We start from the raw sequence: 22,705 nt of genomic DNA on the forward strand, positions 1-22,705 counted from the left end.
AGCCACAAAATAGAAGTATGGGTGATGAAACACCACTAAGATGAGGGCCACTCACTGATAAGTCAGAGGCAGAGAGATACAGATCTTTCCAATTCCAGCGTCACAGAGTGAGTGGCAGATAGTAGATGAACAATACATTAAAATTCACTCATTCAAAAGTATTTATTGAGCATATTATTGTTCTATGTGTTAGATACTGTTTTCTACTACTGGGAATACGTCAGTGGACAGACAGATAAAAACCTCTGCTCTCTATATTCCCAAAGGTTGACTTTTTTTTTTTTTTTTTTCCAGTTTTAGCAAAGGATTTTATTTGCTAATCACAGAAAAAGCAAAATTCAGAAAATAGCCACCAACTGCAAGAACAGTTCTATAATAAAACGTTTAAAATCATCCTTTCCTTTCTTCCCAAGGTGTGCTCTTTCATGTATATCATATTTTAGAGCAGACTGATGCACAGAAATACTGTGTGAAGAACACTGTGTGGCACTTGTTATAGGAGCTCCCACAGTCTGGTACATCTTGTTTTCTGTAGCTGCCCCTTTTCACAGAAATCTATTGCAAAATTTTCTTTTCTTTGTAACAAAATATTTTAAAAATCCCTCCTCCCACTCTTTCCACTTGAGTTGGAAAAGTACAGAACTGAAAAATTTCCCACCCCCAGCTGTGATTAAAACACTGAATGTTGAAGAATGTCTGGGTTACTCTATGTTCTTGAATTATACATTTAGGCATTTACAGAGAAAGTCAAATCTCAAGTTCTGTTATTTCCCAAAATGGTTAACAGAAGAGATAATTTGATTAGGACAGCTGAAAAGCTGAGCCATTCTATGAGGGAGCAAAACAGGCTTTTTCAACCATCAATGATACTTACACTTGTTGATCACATACCCTGAAATGAGATTCCAGCCCCAAATAGAGAATATATTTCAGAGAGAGCCAGCAGAATGTTGAGATACAGGAACAGAACAGAGAGTTGGTAAAGACAGAGTAAAGAATCCCAAGAAATTTTTGGTGCCATTTTCATTTAATAAGCCAGTAGTACAGCAACATAAAGACCTTGGCTGTGATCACACTAGGATGTTTTTATGGGATTGCTGCAGAAAACATGATTGGCAGGTGGCAAACTCTGGCTCGCTGTGCTAAGTGAACAACTCCAGAACCAACTTCACAGAGAGACTTAAGGCTGGTGAGTGTAGCAGAGGTATTTCTTGTCAGATGGGAGCTCTTTGGTGAGACTCCTTCAGGGAAAATTCTTTTGGCTTCTTCTTCAGGGATGGTTGGAAGGACCATCACACTGTCTCCATCCTTCCAATCAACTGGGGTGGCAACCCTCTTTTCTGCAGTCAGCTGGAGAGAGATCACTGCTCTGAGAATCTCGTTAAACTTCCTTCTAATGGTACTTGGATTGAGGACAGACAGCTTCAGTTTCTTATCAGCACCAGAAATAAACACCACATGAGCCGTCACAGGCTTGCCCTTTTCATCCTTCTCTGCTGGGTCCAGCATTCCCAACAGGTCAGCAAGGTCCTGATTCCTATCATCAATGAAGGGAAAAGGTAATGCTTCTGTGGGCTCATCACCATTGTATGCATCTATATTCTTGCTCTAGGCATGATGGTCCTCAACACCATCTATTGAAAGGGCAATCGACTTAACATTCCTCTTGGCAAATTCTGGTGCCAGCTTTGCAGCTCTGCCAAGCTCCATGGTGCACACTGGGGTAAAGTCCTGAGGCTGGGATTAGAGAATGCCTCATGAATCTCCCAGATGGTCATGGAAACTGAGGTGGCCAATGGTGGTATTGGCCTGTGTGCCGGTTTATATATTTATGTCCCCCAGAAAAAGCCATATTCTTTAATGCATTCTTGTGGGGGAAGACGTATTAATGTGGATTGTGTTGGGACCTATTGGTTCAGTGTCTATGGAGATGTGACCCACCCAACTATAGATGATAACTCTGATTGGATAATTTCCATGGAGGCATGGCCCGCCCATTCACGTGGGCCTTGTTTAGTTTACTGGATCACTATATAAGCTCAGACAGAAGGAGATCATAGTGAGCTGGAGCTGATGCAGACATTCTGAAGAAGGCCAGTGGAAGCTCATGCAGACATTTTGGAGAACACCATTTTGAAACGCAACCTGGGAGCCAGCAGATGCCAGCCACGTGCCTTCCCAGCTAACAGAGGTTTTCCAGACACCAATGGCCTTTCTCCAGTGAAGGTTCTTTGTTGATGGACACTTTATGGCCTTAAGACTGTAACTGTGTAACCAAATAAACCCCCTTTTATAAAAGACAATCCATTTCCAGTGTTTTGCATTCTGGCAGCATTAGCAAACTAGAACAGCCTGGAAATTGGGAGCCTCGTCCCCCAAAAAGCAGACCTCTGGGCATGGTGGCAGCAGTGTGTGGGTGGGTGAGGGGACGCAGCTGTCATAGCCACCGGCCAGCTGGCTCTGGCAGAGAACCCTAAGGTTGGCTTTTGCGATGCTTTAGACATTTGTCTTCCTTTGATTTAAGAAAAGTGATTTAAACTGGAAATTAAATAAGAACTTGTCTTTATGGAAGTGAGTGTGTAATAGGTGGTTGCTAGGCTTCAGATGTGATGTTACTTCATAAATCCTGTAAAATACTACAACAACAACAACAACAACAACAACAACAACAAACAAAACCCCGCCTTCATGAAGCTTACATGGTAGCTTGATAATAAATTACATGGGGGCTAGATAATAAATAAATACATGTAGAATGTCAGATAGTGGTGACATGACCAAAGATAAAAATAACATAAGGAAGAAGGATGAGGAGTAGAGGGTATGAGTACAATTTCAAATAGGGTGTTCTTGTAACCCACTGAGAAGATAACAGTCTAGCAATACCTGAAGCAGGTAAGGACTCAGGCTATACAGATATTTGGAGGAGAAGCATTCTAGGCGACGGACAACAAGTGCAAAGGAATGATAAGGGGGTCTGTATGGCTGGAACAGAATGGGGTGAATAGTAAGAGGTGAGGTCAAGGAGGTTGTGTAAGAGGGTGGGGGAATGTAGAGCAGGATGAGTAAGACTTTGATGGACTTTGGTTTTCACTCAGAAGGAAGTGGGGAGCACTTTCAGAATTCTAAGCAGGGAAGTGACCTGATCTGGTATACTTTTTAATAGGTTCACTCTGACTGCTATGTGGAGAGAAGACTGTGTAGAGGATTATGGATGAAAGGAGGGAGACAAATAGCAAAGCTATTGTAATAATTTAGGAAAAGATGACGGTGACTTGGATCAGCATGGTATTTTGGATATATTTTCAGGGTAGGATTTGCTGATGGGTCAGATGTAGAATGTGAAAGAAGGAAGTCAAGGATGACTCCAAGATTTTTGACCTAAGTAACTAGAAAGATGCAGTTGTAATTTCAGAGGATGGGGAAAACTATGAGTGGTGTAGGCCAGAGAGGATTAGATCAGGAATTTAGTTTTGGACTTATGCTCGTCTTGATATGTCTATAGACACATCCAAGTGGAGACACTAAGTAACTGGACAGATATATGTATGGGTCTAGAGTGGAGAAATCTAGGCTGAAAATACAAATTTGAAGGTTGTCAACATATAGATGGTATTGAAAACCACAGGACTGGCTGATGTCACCAAAGGAATGAGTATATACCGAGAAGAAAAGAAGTCCAAGGACTAACCTGGGAGTACTCCAGATTATAGAGGGCAAGAAGGTTAGTGGGAACCAGCAGAGAACTACCTTTGAGTTGCCTTCTGCGTTGCCAGTGAGATAAGAGAATCCAGGGAAGAGTGGTTCTGGAGGCTAAGTGAAAATACCACTTCAATGAGGAAAAAGAAATCCATTCTATCAAATGATGCAGTTGAGTAACATGAAAGCTGAGAATTGACCATAGGGTTTACCAGTGTAGACTCACTGCTAACTTTGTCCAGAGTGTTCGTTCAATGATTCAATGAATGAACACAACTTTCCCTCCATCTACATTATTTTTTACTGTGGTAACATATATATAACACAAAATTTTCAATTTTAACGACTTTCAAGCATACAATTCAGAGGTATTAAGTACATTCACAATGTTGTGCTACCATTATCACCACCCATTAACAAACCAGGACACAAAAGGGCAGGGACTATGTTTTTTGTTTCCCCCAGGAAAAGTTTGATGAGTTTAATGAATGACTGTAGAATTGTTTGAATTAAATGGCTTTGTCCTCAGTTCTAAACTCCTGGCCTATTCCCAGTAGATCTTATTTTTCTTAGAATTGTAGGGAGTGTGAAACTGCACAAAGTTCCCAATCCCTGGAAGCAAGACCATCTGGAATTGCCTTTGACCATTTCTCTATATGTTCCACAACACCCCAAACCCTTCAGGGCAAAGGAGTCCTCAAAATCTGAAAAACAAGTACTGTAGTCCCAAAGTCACAGAAAACCCCAATCCAAACATCTGCAAACTGACTCCAATGAAGATAGTTCATTCATTTGAGAATGGAGTTCACGCTCAAGAAGAAACCATATTCTTGAGATAGCTAATTAACTCATAGCATTGTTCAACAAAATCTTTTCATGGAAATGTTGATTATTCAAGGCAGGCTCCCACAAAATACCAGTGAAAATAAATGGAAAGAGGCCAGGCATTAATGCATTCTTCTCTGGAAAGAGAACAATATGCCTGGGAGGCCATCATTTTAGAGTAGCTACTATTTCTTGAGTGCTTACTATATTCCAGGAACTGTGTGTGCTAAGAAGTGATTTATGGACTTGCAAGCAAACCGATTCTCACAACCACCCTAGAAGAAAAGTATGGTCATTATCCCCATTTTACAGATGAGGAAATGAAGGCTTGGAAAGATTGAAGGGAGATCTAGGGATTTGGATATCTCCCCTCGGGAGGGACCTTTAGGAGGGACCTGATCCCTATTGGGAGAACTGACTCCTGGACAGGATGATTACAGCCCCCTCTCTGCCTCTGCCATCAGTGGGAGGAAAACGGTGTGGTCTGAGGGGTTTGCCTCTAGAGTCAGTGTCCTGCAAACTGGGGTGTAGGTTGAATGGCTGAAGAAGTCCCCTGTAAGAAAAAAAGGAAACAAAAAGAACACATGTTAGGCTGCCACCCTTGCATCAAACAGTCACAATTTATTTTTCCTCAGACATCTTTAGTGTAAAAATATCAATTCCACTTTATAGATGAAAAACCTAAAGCTTAGAGAGGGTAAATAATTTGTTATAGGTCACATGGGTGTTACTAAGAGGAAAAGTCAGAATTTGCCACAAGGTTGCATGACTTCAAAGGCTACACTCTTTCCACATTCCCAGGAGACTTGAGAAACAGCCATGGAAGATCCCTAGGAGATGGGGCTGCTGAAAAGCAGTCTTTAAAAATAATCTTCTCATCGACAGGTTAGCTTTCTCCAGGCCACGCTTGTCTGTATGTGTGTAGGGGAGGGATTTCCTAAATGCAGTCCATTCCTATTCTTCAGGGTGCAACAATTGCATTCTCAGGCTGTGTTCAGGGCCAATCGCTTCTCTTCCTTTTCAGCCATTTATTTCCCTGCTCTTATAAGCCCCTCTGTCCTGGCAGAAATAAAAGACAGAATGTTAACCATTCACTTGAATAACTTTGGGGAAATGTTTCATTGGGAATTCAGTTGACGCAACTGGCTAACATGACATTTTATAAAATTTTATCGGCCGGGTTATCTGGAATCCATATTAGTTCAGTTAATTGGCTCCGTGGTGGGCTCAGTAAGAGATCACATGCGGCCCTTAATCAGGCACAAGCTCCATCCCCAAAACTCCAGGCCTAGGGACTGCGGCCATTCAGTTTGTGGTTATTTAAAAATTAACAGTCGCCACCAACTACTGACTCACCAAACTTTGGTCTTTTAGGGAAACTCATGGACACTCAGAGCTCAAGCCCTTCAAGGGGTTATCTGGACTCACCCAGTCGGGCCCCTGACCCTGAGAAGGCACCCCTTCTCCACCATTCCAGACAGACACCCCAGTCCCCCACTGCAAACTCTTCAGTCCTGCGTCCTCAGCCTCATCGGACCGACCCCGGGCCTGGGACCCACTGGACATGTTAGAAATCTCTTTTTACACTGAGCGGAAATCAGCCTCCCTGTGGCTGCCACCTATTTCTGCTCTCTGTCCACTCCCCCCCAAACATGTTTAATTCTCTTTAACATGCTAAATTCTTCAAATATCTTGAGCGCAAAACCTATGTCTCTTTCCTCCTCTCTGCTCCTCCAGCACCCAGTAATTTAGTGGATAACAGAAAACTTTGTTTTGTTTTACCTTTTTAAAGTAAGTGAAAAAAAGACATTATCAGTAGGATGAAAACCTCATGCACCCATCCCCAATCCCTCACCTCTACTCTTGCCTCTTCCCAGCACAGGAGACACCCTCTTAGAAGTATTTATTAAAGCGATTAAAGCAGCAAGTGCAGTCACAAACTGGGGCTTGAACCTGACTGCCATTTATAAAGTGCATTTATAAACTACATAACTCTGGCAATTTGTCTAACTTTTCTAAACTCAATCACCTCATCTGTAAAAGTGGGAATAACAAACATATAGAACTATAATCATACTTATAGCATGGGCTGTTGTGGAGATTAAATGAGATAATGCTTCTACCTCATCCGCACACAGCACTTAAAAATCAAAGTGACTATTGCAACTGTTTTTTCCTCTAGCCCCACCTCACAAATGAGGAAACTGGCCTACAAGGGGCTGAAGAAGTTTTTTTTTCAAGGTCACAGCTGGTTAACAGCAGAGCGGGAACCTAAACCCTTATTCCTTACCCCTCTGGCCTTTCCTGCTCCCCCCTTTGGTGAGACCATTATTCTTGCCTCTGAAGATTAAAAACTCACTGTTCATCCCGTACTGCTCATTACACTGAAGCCCCCTCTGCATCAGTTACTGAGCATAATGACAATGAGCTCCAGTCATTTTAACTGTTAGGAAAGGGAAAGGAGGTTGATGACACTGGCTCGCTTGTAGTAATTAAAGGTTAAAGGCTGCTCTAGGCATTGCCCAGACCAGACAAACCTGCTGCAGTGCGACCGTTCCTGCCATTTGCATTCCAATGCGGCCAACTCACCAGCCCGGCCCCGCCCGCGGGCAGCTCCCGCAGCCCAGGGGACCGCGGCCCGCGTACCTCCAGCTGCAGCGGCCGACGCGCAGGGCCAGGTGGCCGGGGGCGGGGCCGAGGCCGAGGCCCGGCGCCCCGAGTTCGAAGGGGGCGGGGCCGAGCCCCGAGTTCCGGCCCCCGGGCGTGGACTCCCACAGGTGCACAGAGCGGCTCGGGTTTCAGTGAAACCTATCCCGCCCTGGGCAGACGCGCGCAGAGGCTCCAGGTAGGGGCAGGAGAGAGAGTGTTCTCTCTCGGATCGGCGAGTGGGGCTCCGAGATTCGAACCAGTGGCAGTGAATTTCCTGTGCGGCGGGCGTCGGGGCTACACCGAGGATGCGAGGCGCGAGCGCAGCATGGCTGCTGGGGGGAGCCATTGTGTTGGCGGCCGCTGCCTCCTGCGTTTGTACCACTCAAGGTGAGTAACTTAGAAAGCTCGTATTGTTGAGGAGCTGGGGTATCTGGCCCTTGGACCGTTCGGGGTCCGGGGCTCGCTGGGCAGGTGGTGGACGCGGGTCAGGTGCGTGAAGGGTGCTTTGCTGTCGCAGCCATCCCCTTCCCTCATCCCGCAGCCGCCCGTCGGCGGCTTTGATGGGGGATCCCTGCGCCCCCGCAGCAACCAGCTGGATCATCGGGGAGCGGCTGAAGTCAGTGGAGCCCTGCTGGAAGCAGAAATGCCTCCAGAGAAAGGTGATTATGCCTCACCCTAGTTACTGGAGAGGCTCGTACTGGACAACCCCACCCCAGCTGTAGGAGTTGGGGAAAGGAGGAAGGGATGAGCGCCTGCGTCTAAAGGGTACCCAGAGAACTCAACCTCTCCTCCCCCGGGTTGGTTTCTTTGCAAACACTAAGTCATTAGAAGCTGTTCACACACACTGGCGACTTCCTGCGGGCTGGTCCCGTGGGGCCTCTGCAGTTGCGCGCTGATGGCGCGGGGCGTGGATGGGGCAGGTGACTTAATACCTCGCTGTTTGCACACCTCTGCAAAGCTTGGAGTGACCCACTTTGGGGTCGACCCACGGTGTTCAAGAGCCATCCCGGCTCCGCAGCCCCGCGGCACCATGGATGGCCCGGGTGTGAGAATCAGGACCCGACCCCGCTCAGTTCTCGATATTACTAACGCTTAGCCTCAAGGTGTTGGCCAGTCGGGCGTCAGGCGGGTTTACCAGTGAACTTTTTGGACCCTGCCTTACATTCGATCAAAGTGGCCCCCCGGCCCTGGGATTCCAGGCCCTTCCGTGCCACACAGGAACACACACTTAAAGCCGCTCAGGTCTGCAGGCCGGAGGCTGCCAGCGCCCGCGAACAGTAGCCATGCCCGGCGGTTCTCTGGTGCCGGGGTGTGTCTGGCTGTCCGCTTCGGCGGGTGTGCAGCTCAGCGTGTGCTCTGACTTGCGGATCTGAGCGTGGAATCTCCCGCGAGCAGGCCTATGAGGGCAACGGGGGTTGGCCTGCGATCGCGCTAATGGAATGCTACCAGCCTGAGAACCGCTGTTTGAGGCTGTCTGCATCAAAAGAGAGGTTTTGATTTCTCTGCGAAATTTGCAGACCAGATGTAAAAGGTAGCTTCCCACTTTTATTTTCTCCTTCGTAAAAACATTGTGAAAAAGCAAGTCACATTGAATTGAATTAGATTGAAGAGTGCGATTCTTTTTCCTCTAGAGTTACAGAAAAAGAGTGTTATGGTAGTAGGTTTGAAAACTGTACACCACTGATTTTACATTTTATTGGTAGATATCAGAAAAAAGGCAATAATTTCTTTCAGGAAAAGATTGAAAACTGATTAACACCCATTTGCCTTTGTCTCTTAAATTTGCAAACTTAAAATTCAGGAACAAACCCTGGCATGTGCACACATTTTAAAAAATTTGTGAATGTAGACGATTCAGCACTTTTAATGTAACTAACAGTTGTCATGAAGCATTTCCTGAGTCTTTGTCTTGTTCTATCTTGTTTACAATATGAAGAGTCCTGAGAATTGGGGGTTGGGGGAGGGAGAGAGAATCCCTGGAGCATAATGTGAACTAGATTTAACCAAAAAAAAGAAAAAAAGAAAAAAATCAAGTTACTTGTTAACCAGAGCTATTTAACATTGCACCTTGGCTTTTTGCCTCTGCATTCTTTTATTCCTCTGCAGGGTAACTTCCCTAAAGGTTTCCTTAAGTAACACGGGGGTTTTAGGCAAATGGAGTTTCTGTCCCAACTTGAAATTTTAAATTGATTTTGACTAACAAATAGAGCATCACCGCAGTCATTTTGCCCTCAGCATAGATCTTTGCTCATTTCCTCTTTTTTTTTTTAAGTTTTTCTTCATCTTTAACATATGCATTCTTATTCCTCAGTCATATTAAAACTTTGAGGAAAGATACTTCATGATATATGACATCTGTGTGTGTATACACATATATGTATGTATGCATGTATGTATATATCTATATATACACACACTTTTTAAAAACCTTTTTTTATTTAAAGAATACTTTGTTAGTTTCTGTAATCAAACCCACATAGAGAAGACCTTACATATTACCCCTGTACAATGGAAAAAAACTAAGTTTAACATTTCTAGACCAATATGGCTGTTAATTTCTGTATAATGCCAACTCAACACGTTACAACTGGGATACTTTTTCCAAAGTTGACAGCACAGCTAAAGTTTCCAAAACTTCAAATTATATATATGTGTGTGTATGTATATATATATATATTTATTTATATAAAAAGACCAATAGCAGTATGTTATGCATCAATAGCAGCAACAGCTTTTCCAGGTTCTGCAGTCATCTGAACAAAATTATAGAGACATCCAGCATCCAGCGCACTCCATTAAAAAAAAACAAAAAAGTAAAAAACAAAAATCCCAGAAAACATCAAGTTCTGTTACTATTATGGTAACTGGCACCATCTTTTATTAGCTTCTTAATCATCATCTGGAAAGAAAACATTTCCTGTTAGCTTCGTTCTTACATGTGCTTCTCAGTTTGCTTTCAGACAGATTTTGGGTTTGATTTTCCTCCCAAAGGCCTCACCCTAAAAAACTGCCTCAGTCTAGAATATAACCTTTTTCTTTTACAAGGAGGACACTGAATTAGAAAGGAGCAAGGAAAGAAAAAGCCATCAAGACCCCTTTTTCCTATCACAACAGTAATTGATAATTATTTTGTAAATACGTTTAAACTGTCTCCCTATTGGATCATAAAAACTCCCATCTCCATCTCTATCACCATGGTCCAGCACAGTCCCAATCACCTAAAGGAACTTAGTCAATATTCAATGAAGAAGGAAGGAGTCCTAGAGAAGTGTACGGTCTTTCCCATAGAGACCCAGCTGGTAGATGGCAGCACTTAAAGTCTGATTCTCATAGGCATATTTCAGGAATGGGAGATCCCCTGTGCAACAGTAATTCCATTTCTTTTTTGGAAACTAGAACTTCTCTTTATGTTGGCATTTAATTATGCAAGCAATATATGATCATTGTAGGAGGAAAATGAGAAGAAAACATAACAATTTAATTAAAACTGCCCCAAACCTGGGTACCCAAAGAAACCACTGCTAACATTTTGGTGTCTGTCTTTTCAGATGCTTCCATGCATACAAGCATAAAATATGTTTTCCCAAATACAGAAAGTCTTTTTGTACAAGTATGGAATTATACTGCTCAGTAGAGTGTCAATAATATGAAACATTTATAATGACTCTAAAATTTTATTGGAGGATATATCATAATTTAAAAATTATCCTCTGCTGATAGACAAATGGAGTATTTCCAATATTTTGTAATTAGAAAGAACCCAGCAATGATTATGAAGATGGGACTTTAAATTGTGTTTGGTTGCAGTTAGGGACTTGCTTACCAATTAACATTGATAGGTGATGTTTTAGTTAAGTCTGTGTTTGACTTTTTAATGGTTTTATTAACTGGGCAAATGTTAAGAAAGAAAAACAGTTTACTTCATAAGCACACTTATGAAAATCTACCAAAAGCATATCTAGGGAAGGATTTATTTAAAGTTTTGTTTGTTTGTTTGTTTGTTTGTTTGTTTGTTTGTTTCAGCCCATGCTCCCAAAGATCAGGAGCAAAAGAAATTTGGGGTGGAGGGGTGGTAGGTAAAAGAGAGGATAGGAGAAGAAAGAAGAGGGTTAGCAGAAAGTACTTGCTCTGTACTTGGGTTGGCCAAGAGAGTGGGCCACAGGAGGAGTAAATTTAAAATAACAACAAAACAACCAGCAAGAACTGGCAGAAAAATCTTTCTAAAAGTTCCAGAAATCTGTTAAAGGATTGCAATAACAGGACAAGCACCAAATCAGGAAGACACCACTTAAAAGCAGTAGGATCTCCTGGTGCACCCTGGCGGCCCCTCCCCCATCCCCTCACTGGCTCAGCCATGTTCCAGTGCAGATCCCTGGTCCCAGTTCCAGAGGGAGCAGAGTGCCTTACTGGGGACAGGTATGTCTGGCCATCTGTCTGAGTATAGAAGGTGGCTCACTGGGCTCTGTATAGAACACTGCGGGAGAGCAGTACTGTCTGGGGCAAAGGATTGCTGGCCTTAGGACATGCAGTGCAGTGCCTGGGAACCTAAGGAAACTGTTTCCTAGGGAAGAGGGAACATTTGGAACTGTAAATTGGGAATTCCTAGAGCCACACCCTCATGCCTGATCAGGGAGGTCTCTATGGTTTGGGCTGGAGCTATTCTCTAAACACATTGTATAGATGTACCCTGAAGGAGAGCACTTGCACAGGTCAATCTACGAGGACTGGTAAAGTGTTTTCTCTTTCTCCTCTGACTGGTAAAGTGTTTTCTCTTTCTCCTCTGACTGCTGCTGCTTCCACCTCCTCCTCTTCTTGTCCTCCTTGTTTTTTGTTAGCTCCAGGCATTTAAGGAAAGCTCTTTCATAATAGTAGCTGGATCAAAGCTTAAGGAACCAGATGCCTCAGAGTCTAAATTCCAGCAATAACACTAAAATATCAAATTGTCCAGATTTTAACAAATGATTATAAAACACACAAAGAAACGTAAAGTGAAGGGCCAGGCAAAGGAAAGATTCAAGCCTTAAAAACCATCAATGAGGAAGATCAGTCCTGGGACATTCCAGAGAAAGATTTTATAAATATGTTCAAAGAACTAAAGGAAAACATGGACAAAGAACTAAAGGAAATCAGGAAAACAATAGATGGATATCAATAGTGATCAATAAAAAGAATATCAGTATAGAGATGGAAAGTATGAAAAGAAACCAAACAGAGCCGAAGTCCCCAGTAACAAATTAAAAATTCCCTAGAATGGTTCCACAACAGATTGGAGCTGGTGAAAAAAGAATCAGTTAACTTGAAGCTAAGAATATTGAAATCATCCAATCTGAGGAGCAGAAAAAGGAAAGAATGAAGTAAAGTGAACAGAGCCTGAGAAACCTGTGGGATACCATCAAGTGTACATTGTGGGAGCCCCCAGAAGGAGAAGAAAGAGAGAAAGGGACAGAGAGAATAAAAGAAATAATGGCTGAAAACTTCCCGGGTTTAATGAAAGACATGGATATATACATTCAAGATGTTCATTGAACTCCATACAGGATAAACCCCTATAGACCCATACTGTGTTAAGTTATAATAAAACTGTTGAATGTCAAAGATAAAGAGGGAATCCTAAAAGCCACAAGAGAGAAGCAACATGTTCCATATGTTATATGTATGTAGCCTCAATAAAGTTAAATGCCGATTTCTCATCAGAAACCAGGGAGGTAAGACGGCAGCCAGAAGACATTTCAAGTGAGGAGAGCAAAAAATTGTCCATCAAGAATTCTGTACCTGACAAAACTGTATTCCAAAAATGAGGGAGAAAGTAAGACATTCCCAGATAAGCAAAAGCTGAGGGACTTTGTCACCACTAGATGAGCTCTATGAGAGATGCTAAAGAGAGTTCTGCAGATTAAAAGGGAAGGACAATAGACAATAGACGGAAGCTGCATGAAGAAATAAAGATCTCTGGTGAAGGTAACAACATGGTAAACATAAATACCAGTACTATTGTGTTTTTGGTTTGCAACTTCACTTTATTTCCTATGGGATCTAAAAGGCAAATGCATAAAATGTAATGATAAATCTGATTTGGGACTCAATGTGTAACATGTAATTTGTGACAGGAATAACAGAAAGGTGAGGGGAAGGGTGGTTACAGGAACACAGTTTATGTATGCTATTGAAGTTGTAAGTTGGTATCAAAACAAATGAGATTCTTATGGATTTAAGATGTTAAATTTAAGCTCCATAGTAACCACAAAGAATATGCAAATTCATAGAGACAGAAAGTAGGGTACAGGTTACTAGGGGTGGGGAGCAATGGGGAGTTAATGCAAAATGAGTGTAGAGTTTCTATTTGGGATGAAGTTCCAGGAATGGATGGTGGTGATCATATTGTGAATGTGATTAATCCCACTGAAGGGTATGCTTGTGTGATGGGTTAAAGCTGTTAGGCACCCCAGTAAAGGTCATGTTCTTTTACTCCATTCCTGTGGGTGCAGACCTGTTGTAGGTGAGACCTTTTGGTTAGGTTGTATCAATTGAGATGTGACCCATCCCCTTCAAGGTGGGTCTCTTTTTTTTTTTTTTCTGGTTTTGTTGAGATATATTCACATACCATATGTTCCAGTTTGCTAATGCTGCTGTTAGGCAAAATACCAGAAATGGATTGGCTTTTATAAAGGGGATTTATTAGGTTACAAGTTTACAGTTTTGAGGCCATAAAAGCATCCAAACTAAGGCATCAACAAGAGGACACCTTCAATGGGGAAAGGCCACTGGCGTCTGGAACACCTCTGTCAGCTGGGAAGGCATGTGGCTGGCGTTTGCTGGTCCTTTGTTCCTGGGTTGTGTTTCAAAATGGCTTTCTCCAAGATATCTCTGGGCATCTGTCTTACCTCCTCTCTCTCTCAGCTCCTGTGCATCCTTGCTTCTTTCTCCCAGGGTCTAGGGGACCTCTCTTAGCTCCTTCGGGGCAAACTCTGGGCTTTATCTCCCAGCCCAGCATCTCCAAGCATCCTTCCATCCGTATCTCCAAATATCTCCAAGTGTAAGCAGGCATCTGGGTCTGTGTCAGTACTTAGCTTCTCTCTTAAATACTCCAGTGACTAATCAAGAACCACCCTGAATGGGTGGGGTCAAATCTTCATGGAAACATTCAATCAAGAAGTCACACCCTAATCAAAAATATTAATCAGTCTGCCCCTACAAGATTGCATTAAAGACTATAGTTTTTCTGGTGGATGTAATAGATCAAAACTGGCACACCATACCATCATCCACAGTGTACAATCAATTGTTTACAATACCATCAGTAACATATAGCTGTGCTTCATCACCACAATCAGTTTTTGAACATCTTCATTACTCCAAAAATTAAAAAATTAAAGTAAGAACATCTAAAACATCTCATCCCACCATTCCACACTATTTTTCATTTAATTTTTGTCCCCATTTTTCTACTCCTCTGTCCATACTCTGGATAAAGGGAGTGTGAGCCACAAGGTTTTCACAATCATACAGTCACACCAAGGCTAGTGGGTTGTGGTTCAACAGTTTAAGGTATTTTCTTCTAGCTATTCCAATACACTAAAAACTACAAAGGGATATCTATATAGTGCATAAGCATACCCTCCATAATGACCTCTCAGCTCTCAAGGTGGGTCTTAATCCTTTTACTGGTGTCCTTTATGAGAGGATAAAAGACAGAAAAAGCCCAGAGAGCTCAGAGAGAAACATGTTTATACAGAGGAGGCCCCCAGAGAAGCTGAGAGACAAAATACACCCACAGAAGCTGAGAGAGCCTCTGAACCCTAGAGCAACAAAACCCAGGAGATAAGGACCAACAGATGCCAGCCATGTGACGGAGGTGTCCTAGATGCTAGCAGCCTTTCTTCAGAGAAGGTATTCTCCTGTTGAGGCTTTAATCTGGACATTTTCTTGGCATTAGAAGTGTAACTGTAAGTTAATAAATCCCCATTGTAAAAGCCAACCCATTTCTGGTATATTGCATTCCAGTAGCTTTAGCAAACCAAAACAGCTTGAGGGAAGGGGAAGTTGAGATGGGAAGATTTATATTGTATATTACATTTCCACAGTTAACAAAAGAGGGAGAGTGAGAAACTAAAGAGATAATGACAGTTTAATGCAATACATGATACTGAGCGTGATCTAACAATGGAGGAGAAAAGGCTCAAAAGGACATTATTGGGGACATGAGAAAAATTAGACTATAGACCCTAAACTTGATATCAGTGTTGAATTTCTTGAACTTGGTGACTGCATTGAAGGCAATTGCATGGGTGAATGTACTTGTTCATAGAAAATGTGCATGGAAGTATTATGTATTCAAGGAGTAAGATGTGTACAATCTGCTCAAGTGTTCAAATAATAAATGGATGAATGGATGGGTAGATAGAAAGGGGATAGATAGATGGAATAATTTGGCAAAGGTGGCAATATGTTGGAATTGGTGGATCTGGGTATTGGGGTGACGTATATTAGAGTTCTCTATATGGGGTTTTATCGTTTTTGCAGCTAGCTTGTAAGTTTGAAATTATTTCAGATTTCAAATTTAAAAAAAGGACAAAGTACTTTTTTAAAAAAGGTTTTACATGCATTTTTTTCAAAATTGTACAATCAGAAAGATCTAAAGAAAAAGTAAAAATTGCCACATGTTCTCCCCTCTTCACTCTAAACCAAACTGCTTTATGCCTAAATGCAGATTTTATAGTAATAGAAGGACCATACTGTACACACTGTTCTATATTATTTTTACTTAGTAAATCTATTCATGGTTGGTATATAGAAATCTGTTTATACTTTTAGGAGGAATATTGTTCAAGGCATAAATGTTTTAAGTTACTGAACCAGTCTCCTTTTTAAAAAAAGCAGTTTTATTGAGATATGTGCACATACCATATACTCCATCCAAAGTGCACAATCAGTGGCTTTTAGTATAATCACAAAGTTGTGCATTCATCACCACAATCAACTTTAGGACATTTTCATTACTCAAAAAAAAAAAACCCATACGCCTTTTACCAGTCACCTCTCAATCCTATCCTTTCCCAGCCATACATAACCATTAATCTAATTCTGTCTCTAGATTTATTTATAACTACATTTTATATAAATGGAATCATATAATATGTAGTACTTTGTTTTCTTTCACTTAGCAATGTGGGTTTTTAAATTACTGTTATTTTTTTTTAATTAGAGAAGTTGGAAGTTTACATAAGAGTCATGTAAAAAATACAATGTTCTCATGGCATTCAAGACAATAGGCAATTGTCAGAGCTGGACAGTAATTACATCTTTAAGGATCAAGTATTTTAATAATGGCTTTTTTCTCTGGGGAATAATCAGCCGCTAATATAGTTTACACTTGACGTACTAGTTTCGGTTAAGTATTTTTATCTGGCTGCACCATTTAAGTAAGCAGTTCACATAAAATGGTGTGGGAAATCCTCTAATGCTTTTTGTAAGTTTGACTGTCGAAGAGGTCAGAATCTTTGGTGAAAATGAACCTTATTATTTCTTATAAAATAAATGCCCCTTCCAGATTCCAATTGCAGACCTTTGCCTGTTTATAATTCAGAGACTTGTGGAGGTAGGGAAGAGAACTGACTCCATCTTTATCTGTCTTAAGGTGGTTTAGAAAAAATAACAAGAGCGCTTTTTACTTTTAGGCCCAGTAGTTTTAGGATTGCAACAGAATGTGGGGCACATGGCTTCCAGGGAGATGTAACATATTTTTTTACAATACTAAGTCACTAATTTAAAAAACTTTTCTTAACATTTTAACATTACTAACTAATGTTTGTCTAAAATAAGCCGCACAACTGATTTCCTTTCCCTCCTGGCTTTTTTGGTTGGGTAAGAGGGACGTTTCTCTCAATGCGCTTAGTGAGGGAAGCCCTAAGCAGCAGTCCACTAAATTGGTGCTGGGGCAGGAGGGACACTTTTCTCTAGTTCCCTTGATGCTACTGCAGCAATGCTGAGGACAGGAAGGTTTTTACTGTTCTCTTGAGAGGGCTGAAGGATTCATAGTTTAAAATCAGAGCCTTCAAAGAGTTTGTTCTCTTCCTCATATCGTTGTTTATTTGGCACGAGCTTTTAAAGAAACATTTGTAAAACCAGTCTTTAAAGTAAGAGTGTGAGGGTGTTTCAGTTTGCTAATGTTGCTGTTACGCAAATATCAGAAATGGATTGGCTTTTATAAAGGTGGTTTATTTGGTTACAAACTTACAGTCTGAAGGCCATGAAAATGTCCAGATTAAGGCATCAACATGAGTATACCTTCATCGAAGGAAGGCCAATGGTGTCCAGAAAACCTCTGTTAGCTGGGAAGGCACATGGCTGGCATCTGCTGATCCCGGGTTGTGTTCCAGGTCCTCTCTCAGCTCCTGTGCTTTCTTCAAAATGTTGCTTTTGGGATGCTTTGTCCTCTGTTAGCTTCTCTGGAGCGAACACTGGACTAGCATCTCCACAGTATCAGCAAAAGTCTGCTTTCAGCAACCATCTCCAAAATGTCCCTCTCAACTGCTCTGAGGTCCTTCTGTTTGTGAGCACTTTTATAGGACTCCAGTGATTAAATCAAGATCCACCCTGAATGGTGGGGTCCATATCTACATGGATATAATCCAATCAAATGTTTTGCTCGCAGTTGACTGAGTCACATCTCCATGGAAACAATCAAAGGATTCCAACCTAATCAACACTAATACATCTGCCCCCACAACATTGCATTAAAGAATATGGCCTTTGGTGGGACATAATATATCCCAACTAGCACAGGGTGCCACAGTATAAAAGGGGCAAAACAGCATTACTGTCATGAAAACAGGAGTGAAGACAACACAGCCTTCATCGTGATGCTATTAACTGCACCATGATTGTTGTTACAGGTCAAGTTTTTGATTTACTAGTTTATAATCTTATTCTTTCTAGGCAAAACAGTCAATTTAATGTTACAGCTTTTATTGTTTTATCTTTTTTGGCTCAAGGTTGGGGGGATTGGGTGGGTTGTCAACTGCACAGTTTTGAAGTGTAACTTAATTTTTATGTGATGTTTTGGTATATATTTTATCAATTAAATTTATTTGAAGAAATACAATGTTCTCATATACCCCCCATTGTAGACCCTTTGTATTAGTGTGGTAACTTTGTTAAAATCAATGAAAGAATATCAATATATTACTGTTATTTATAGTCCATAGTTTACATGAGGTATATTTTTTCTCATGTACCACCCTATTAACACCTTGTAATAGGAATGTATATTTGTTGTAATTCATTAAAGAACATTCTTATATTTGTACTGTTAACCACAGTCATTGTGCACAACAGGATTTACTAGGTTATACAATCCCATATCATATTATCTTCTAACATTCCTACTAGTACCATACATGACCCAAAAATTCCCTCTTCAACCACATTCATAAACGTAATTCAGTGCTGTTAATTACACTCACAGTGTACTGTCATTATTATCCCTTTCCAGATATTTTCAATCAACCTAAATAGAAATTCTGCACAAGTTAAGCATCAGTTCTCCATTCTCTACCCCTTTTCTATCCCCCCATAACCTATCTTTTAGATTCTAACTGTGAGTTTGCTTACAATTAGTTTATATCAGTGAGATCCTACAATATTTGTCCTTTTGTATCTGGCTTATTTCACTCAGCATAATGTCCTCAAGGTTCACCCATGTTGTCGCATGCATCAGGACTTCATTCCTTCTTATAGCTGATATTCCATGGTATGTATAGACCACATTTTTTTATTCATTCAACTGTTGATGGACACTTGGTTTGCTTCCATCTTTTGGCAATTGTGAATAATGCCACTATGAACATCTGGGTGCACATGTTCAAGTCCCTGCTTTCAGTTCTTCTGGATATATAACTAGTAAAGGATTGCTGGATTACATGGCAATTCTATGCTTAGAACTGCCCCTACCTAGCAAAATAGCAAATCAGAAGCAATAATGAGTTCCTGGAGGGGTTACAGAGATTAGTGCCACTTTTAAGGACTTGAAGGATGCAGGGGTGGTGATTTCCACCACATCCCCATTCAACTCTCCTATTTGGCCTGTGCAGAAAACAGATGGGTCTTGGAGGATGACAGTGGATTGTTGTAAACTTAACCAGATGGTGACTCCAATTGCACCTGCTCTTCTTGATGTGTAGCATTGCTCAAGAAAGTCAGCACATTCCCTGGTACCTGGTACACAGCTATTGATCTGGCAAATGCTTTTTTCTCAATAGCTGTTGGTAGACCACCAGAAACAGTTTGCATTCAGCTGGGAAGGCCAGCAATATACCTTCACTGTCCTACTGCAGGGGTATATCAACTCTCCAGTCCTGTGTCATACTCTTGTCCACAGGGAACTTGATCATTTCTCCCTCCCACAGGACATCACACTGGTCCGTTGTATTGATGATATCATGTTGATTGGACCAAATAAGCAAGAAGTAGCACTACTCTAGACTTCTTGGTAAGGCATTTGCATGTCAGGGGATGGGACATAAATCCAACAAAAATACAGGGATCTTCCACCTCAGTGAAATTTCTAGGTGTCCAGTGGTGTGGGGCATGTCAAGATATCCCTTCCAAGGTGAAGGAGAAGCTGTTGCATCTGGCCCTGTCTACAACCAAAAAAGAGGCACAATGCCTAGTTGGCCTCTTTGGATTTGGGAGACAACATATTCCTCATTTTGGTATGTTACTCCAGGCCATTTACTGAATGACCAGAAAAGCTGCTAGTTTTGAGTGGGGATCATAACAAGAGGAGGATCTGTGACAGGTCCAAGCTTCTGTACAAATTGCTCTGCCATTTGAACTCTATGATCCAGCAAATCCAATGGTGCTGGAAGTGTCAGGGACAAATAGAGATGCTGTCTGGAGCCTTTGGCAGGCCCCTATAGAAGAATCACAATGCAGGCCCTTCGGATTTTGGGGTAAAGCCTTGTTATTCTCTGCAGATAACTACTTTCTTTTTGAGAAACAGCTTTTGCATGCTGCTGGTCCTCAGTAGAGACCAAACACTTAGCTATGGACCACCAAGTTACCATGAGACCTGAGTTGCCTATCATGATCTGGGTGTTGGCTGACTCACCAAGTCATAAAGTTGGGCATGCACAGCAGCACCCCATCATAAAATGGAAATGGTATATACAAGATAGAGCTCAAGTGGGTCCTGAAGGCACAAGTGAGTTACATGAGGAAGTGGCCCAAATGCCCATGGCCCCCACTCCTTTCACATTACCTTCTCTTTCCCAGCCCACAGTTACGGCATCTTGGGGAGTTCCTTACAATCAGTTGACTGAGGAAAAGAATACTTGGGCATGGTTTAAAGATGGTTCTGCATGATATGCAGGTACCATCCGAAAGTAGATGGCTGCAGCACTGCAGCCATTTTCTGGAATGTCTCTGAGGGACAGTGGTGAGGGGAAATCCTCCCAGTGGGCAGAACTCTGAGTAGTGCACCTGGTTGTTCATTTTGGTTGAAAGGAGAACTGGCCAGAGCTGTGTTTATATACGAATTCATGGGCTATTGCTAATGATTTGACTGGATGGTCTGAGACTATGGAGGAACATGATTGGAAAATTGGTGACAAAGAGATCTGGGGAAGAGTTATGTGGATAGACCTTTCTAAGTGGGCAAAAAAACAAGGATATTTGTGTCCTATGTGAATGCTCACCAGAGGGTGAATTCAGCACAGGAAGGTTTCAGTCAAGTGAATAAGATGACTCGCTTTGTGGATACCAGTCAACCTCTTTCCCCAGCCACTCCTGTCATTGCCCAGTGGGCTCGTGAACAAAGTGGTCATGGTAGTAGGGATGGAGGTTATGCATGGGCTGAGCAACATGGGCTTTCAGTCACCAGGGCTGACCTGGCTACAACCATTGCTGAGGGTCCAATCTGCCAGCAGCAGAGACCCACACTCAGTCCCTGATATGGCACCATTCCCCGAGGTGATCAGCCTATATTACCTGGTGGCAGGTTGATTACATTGGACCACTTCCTTTATGAAAGGGGCAGCAATTTTTCTTGCTGGAATAGGTACATACTCCAGATATGGTTTGCCTTCCTTGCACACAGTGCTTCCACCAAACTACCATCCTTGGACCATTCCACACAGTATTGCTCCTGATCAAGGATCACAGCAAATGAAGTGTGGGAATGGGCACATGCCCTTAGAATTATCTGGTCTTATCATGTTCCCCATTAGCCAGGGGCAGCTGGGTTGATAGAATGGTGGAATAGCCTTTTGAAGACTCAATTATGGTGCCAATTAGGGGGTAATATATTGCAGGGCTAGGACAGTGTTCTCCAGGTGGCTGCATATGCTCTGAATCAGTGTCCACTCTATGGTGCTGTTTCTTCCATAGCAGGATTCATGGGTCTAAGAATCAAGGGGTGGAAATAAGAGTGGCTCCACTCACTAACACCCCTAGTGACCTAAAAAATTTTTTGCTTCCTATCCCTGCAACCTTAAGCTCTGCTGATCTACAGGTCTTAGTTCCAAAAAGGAATGCTTCCACCAGGAGACACAACAACCATTGAACTGGAAGTTAAGACTGCCACCTGGCCTTTGGGCTTCTCATGCCTCTGAATTAACAGGCGAGGAAGGGGATTACTCCGTTGGCTGGGGTGATTGATCTTGACTATCAAGGGGAAATAGGATTGCAACTATGCAATGGAAATAAAGAAGAGTCTTCCTGGAATACAGGAGATCCCCTGGGGTATCCCTTCCTACTATGATGCCCTGTGATTAAAGTCAATGGAAAACTGCAGCAACCCTATCCAGGCAGGACTACCAATGGCCCAGAAACTTCAGGAATGAAGGTTTGGGCCACCTCCCTAGGCAAAGAGCCATGGCTATCTGAAGTGCTTTCTGAGGGTAAAAGGAACATGGAATGGGCAGTGGAAGCAGTTAGTGACAAATAGGAACTACAACCATGTGACCAGTTATAGAAATGAGGACTCTAGTGGTATGAATATTTCTTCCTTCTTTTGTTATGAGTGTTTGTATTTGTATATAAAGCAAATATCTTTGTTTTCTTCTCTATCTTAGCCCCTTACCATATGACATATGTCATATTGTTCATGTTTTAGTATTTAAGTTATAGGATATCAAGTTCAAGAATATTACCCTAGGACTTGTACCGTATTCTGGAGAGATTTAGTGTGTTTCCAGTTTATGTAGGACAGTTGAGTATTGTTAGGCAAAATATACACCTGTTATTGTTTTTTATTTAGAGATTAGGCATGGTTTAAGGTCATATGTATAGCCAAGTTGACAAGTGATGGACTGTGATGATTAGGTTCATGTGTCAACTTGGCTAGGTGATGGTGCCCAATTATCTGGTCAAGCAAGCACTGACCTATCTGTTCCTGCAAGGACATTTCATGGACTTAAATCATTGGTATGTTGATTGCATTTATGGCTGATTACATCTGTAGTCAGCTAAGGGGAGTGTCTTCCACAATGAGAGATGTTTAATCTAATCAGTTGAATGCTTTTAAGTAGGAGGT

The 22,705-nt window shown here is 41.9% G+C and overlaps 2 protein-coding genes and 1 pseudogene across 2 annotated transcripts in view; 2 read left to right on the plus strand and 1 right to left on the minus strand.

Moving 5' to 3' along the window:
- Positions 1–1,020: 1,020 nt before the first annotated feature.
- LOC119508431 lies at positions 1,021–6,090 on the minus strand (annotated as a pseudogene).
- Positions 6,091–7,332: 1,242 nt separating this feature from the next.
- F2RL1 (F2R like trypsin receptor 1) overlaps positions 7,333–22,705 on the plus strand; it is a 28,184-nt gene continuing 12,811 nt past the window's right edge. The window contains exon 1 of the mRNA XM_037802057.1: positions 7,333–7,560. Coding sequence (XP_037657985.1) covers positions 7,479–7,560 — 82 coding nt within the window. The 5' untranslated portion in view covers positions 7,333–7,478. The remainder of the gene's footprint in view (positions 7,561–22,705) is intronic.
- S100Z (S100 calcium binding protein Z) overlaps positions 7,435–22,705 on the plus strand; it is a 79,272-nt gene continuing 64,001 nt past the window's right edge. The window contains exon 1 of the mRNA XM_037802059.1: positions 7,435–7,560. The gene's annotated coding sequence lies outside the window, so the exon portion shown is untranslated. The remainder of the gene's footprint in view (positions 7,561–22,705) is intronic.

Source organism: Choloepus didactylus, chromosome 13 (assembly GCF_015220235.1).
Source record: "Choloepus didactylus isolate mChoDid1 chromosome 13, mChoDid1.pri, whole genome shotgun sequence".
Classification (NCBI taxonomy): Eukaryota; Metazoa; Chordata; class Mammalia; order Pilosa; family Megalonychidae; genus Choloepus; species Choloepus didactylus.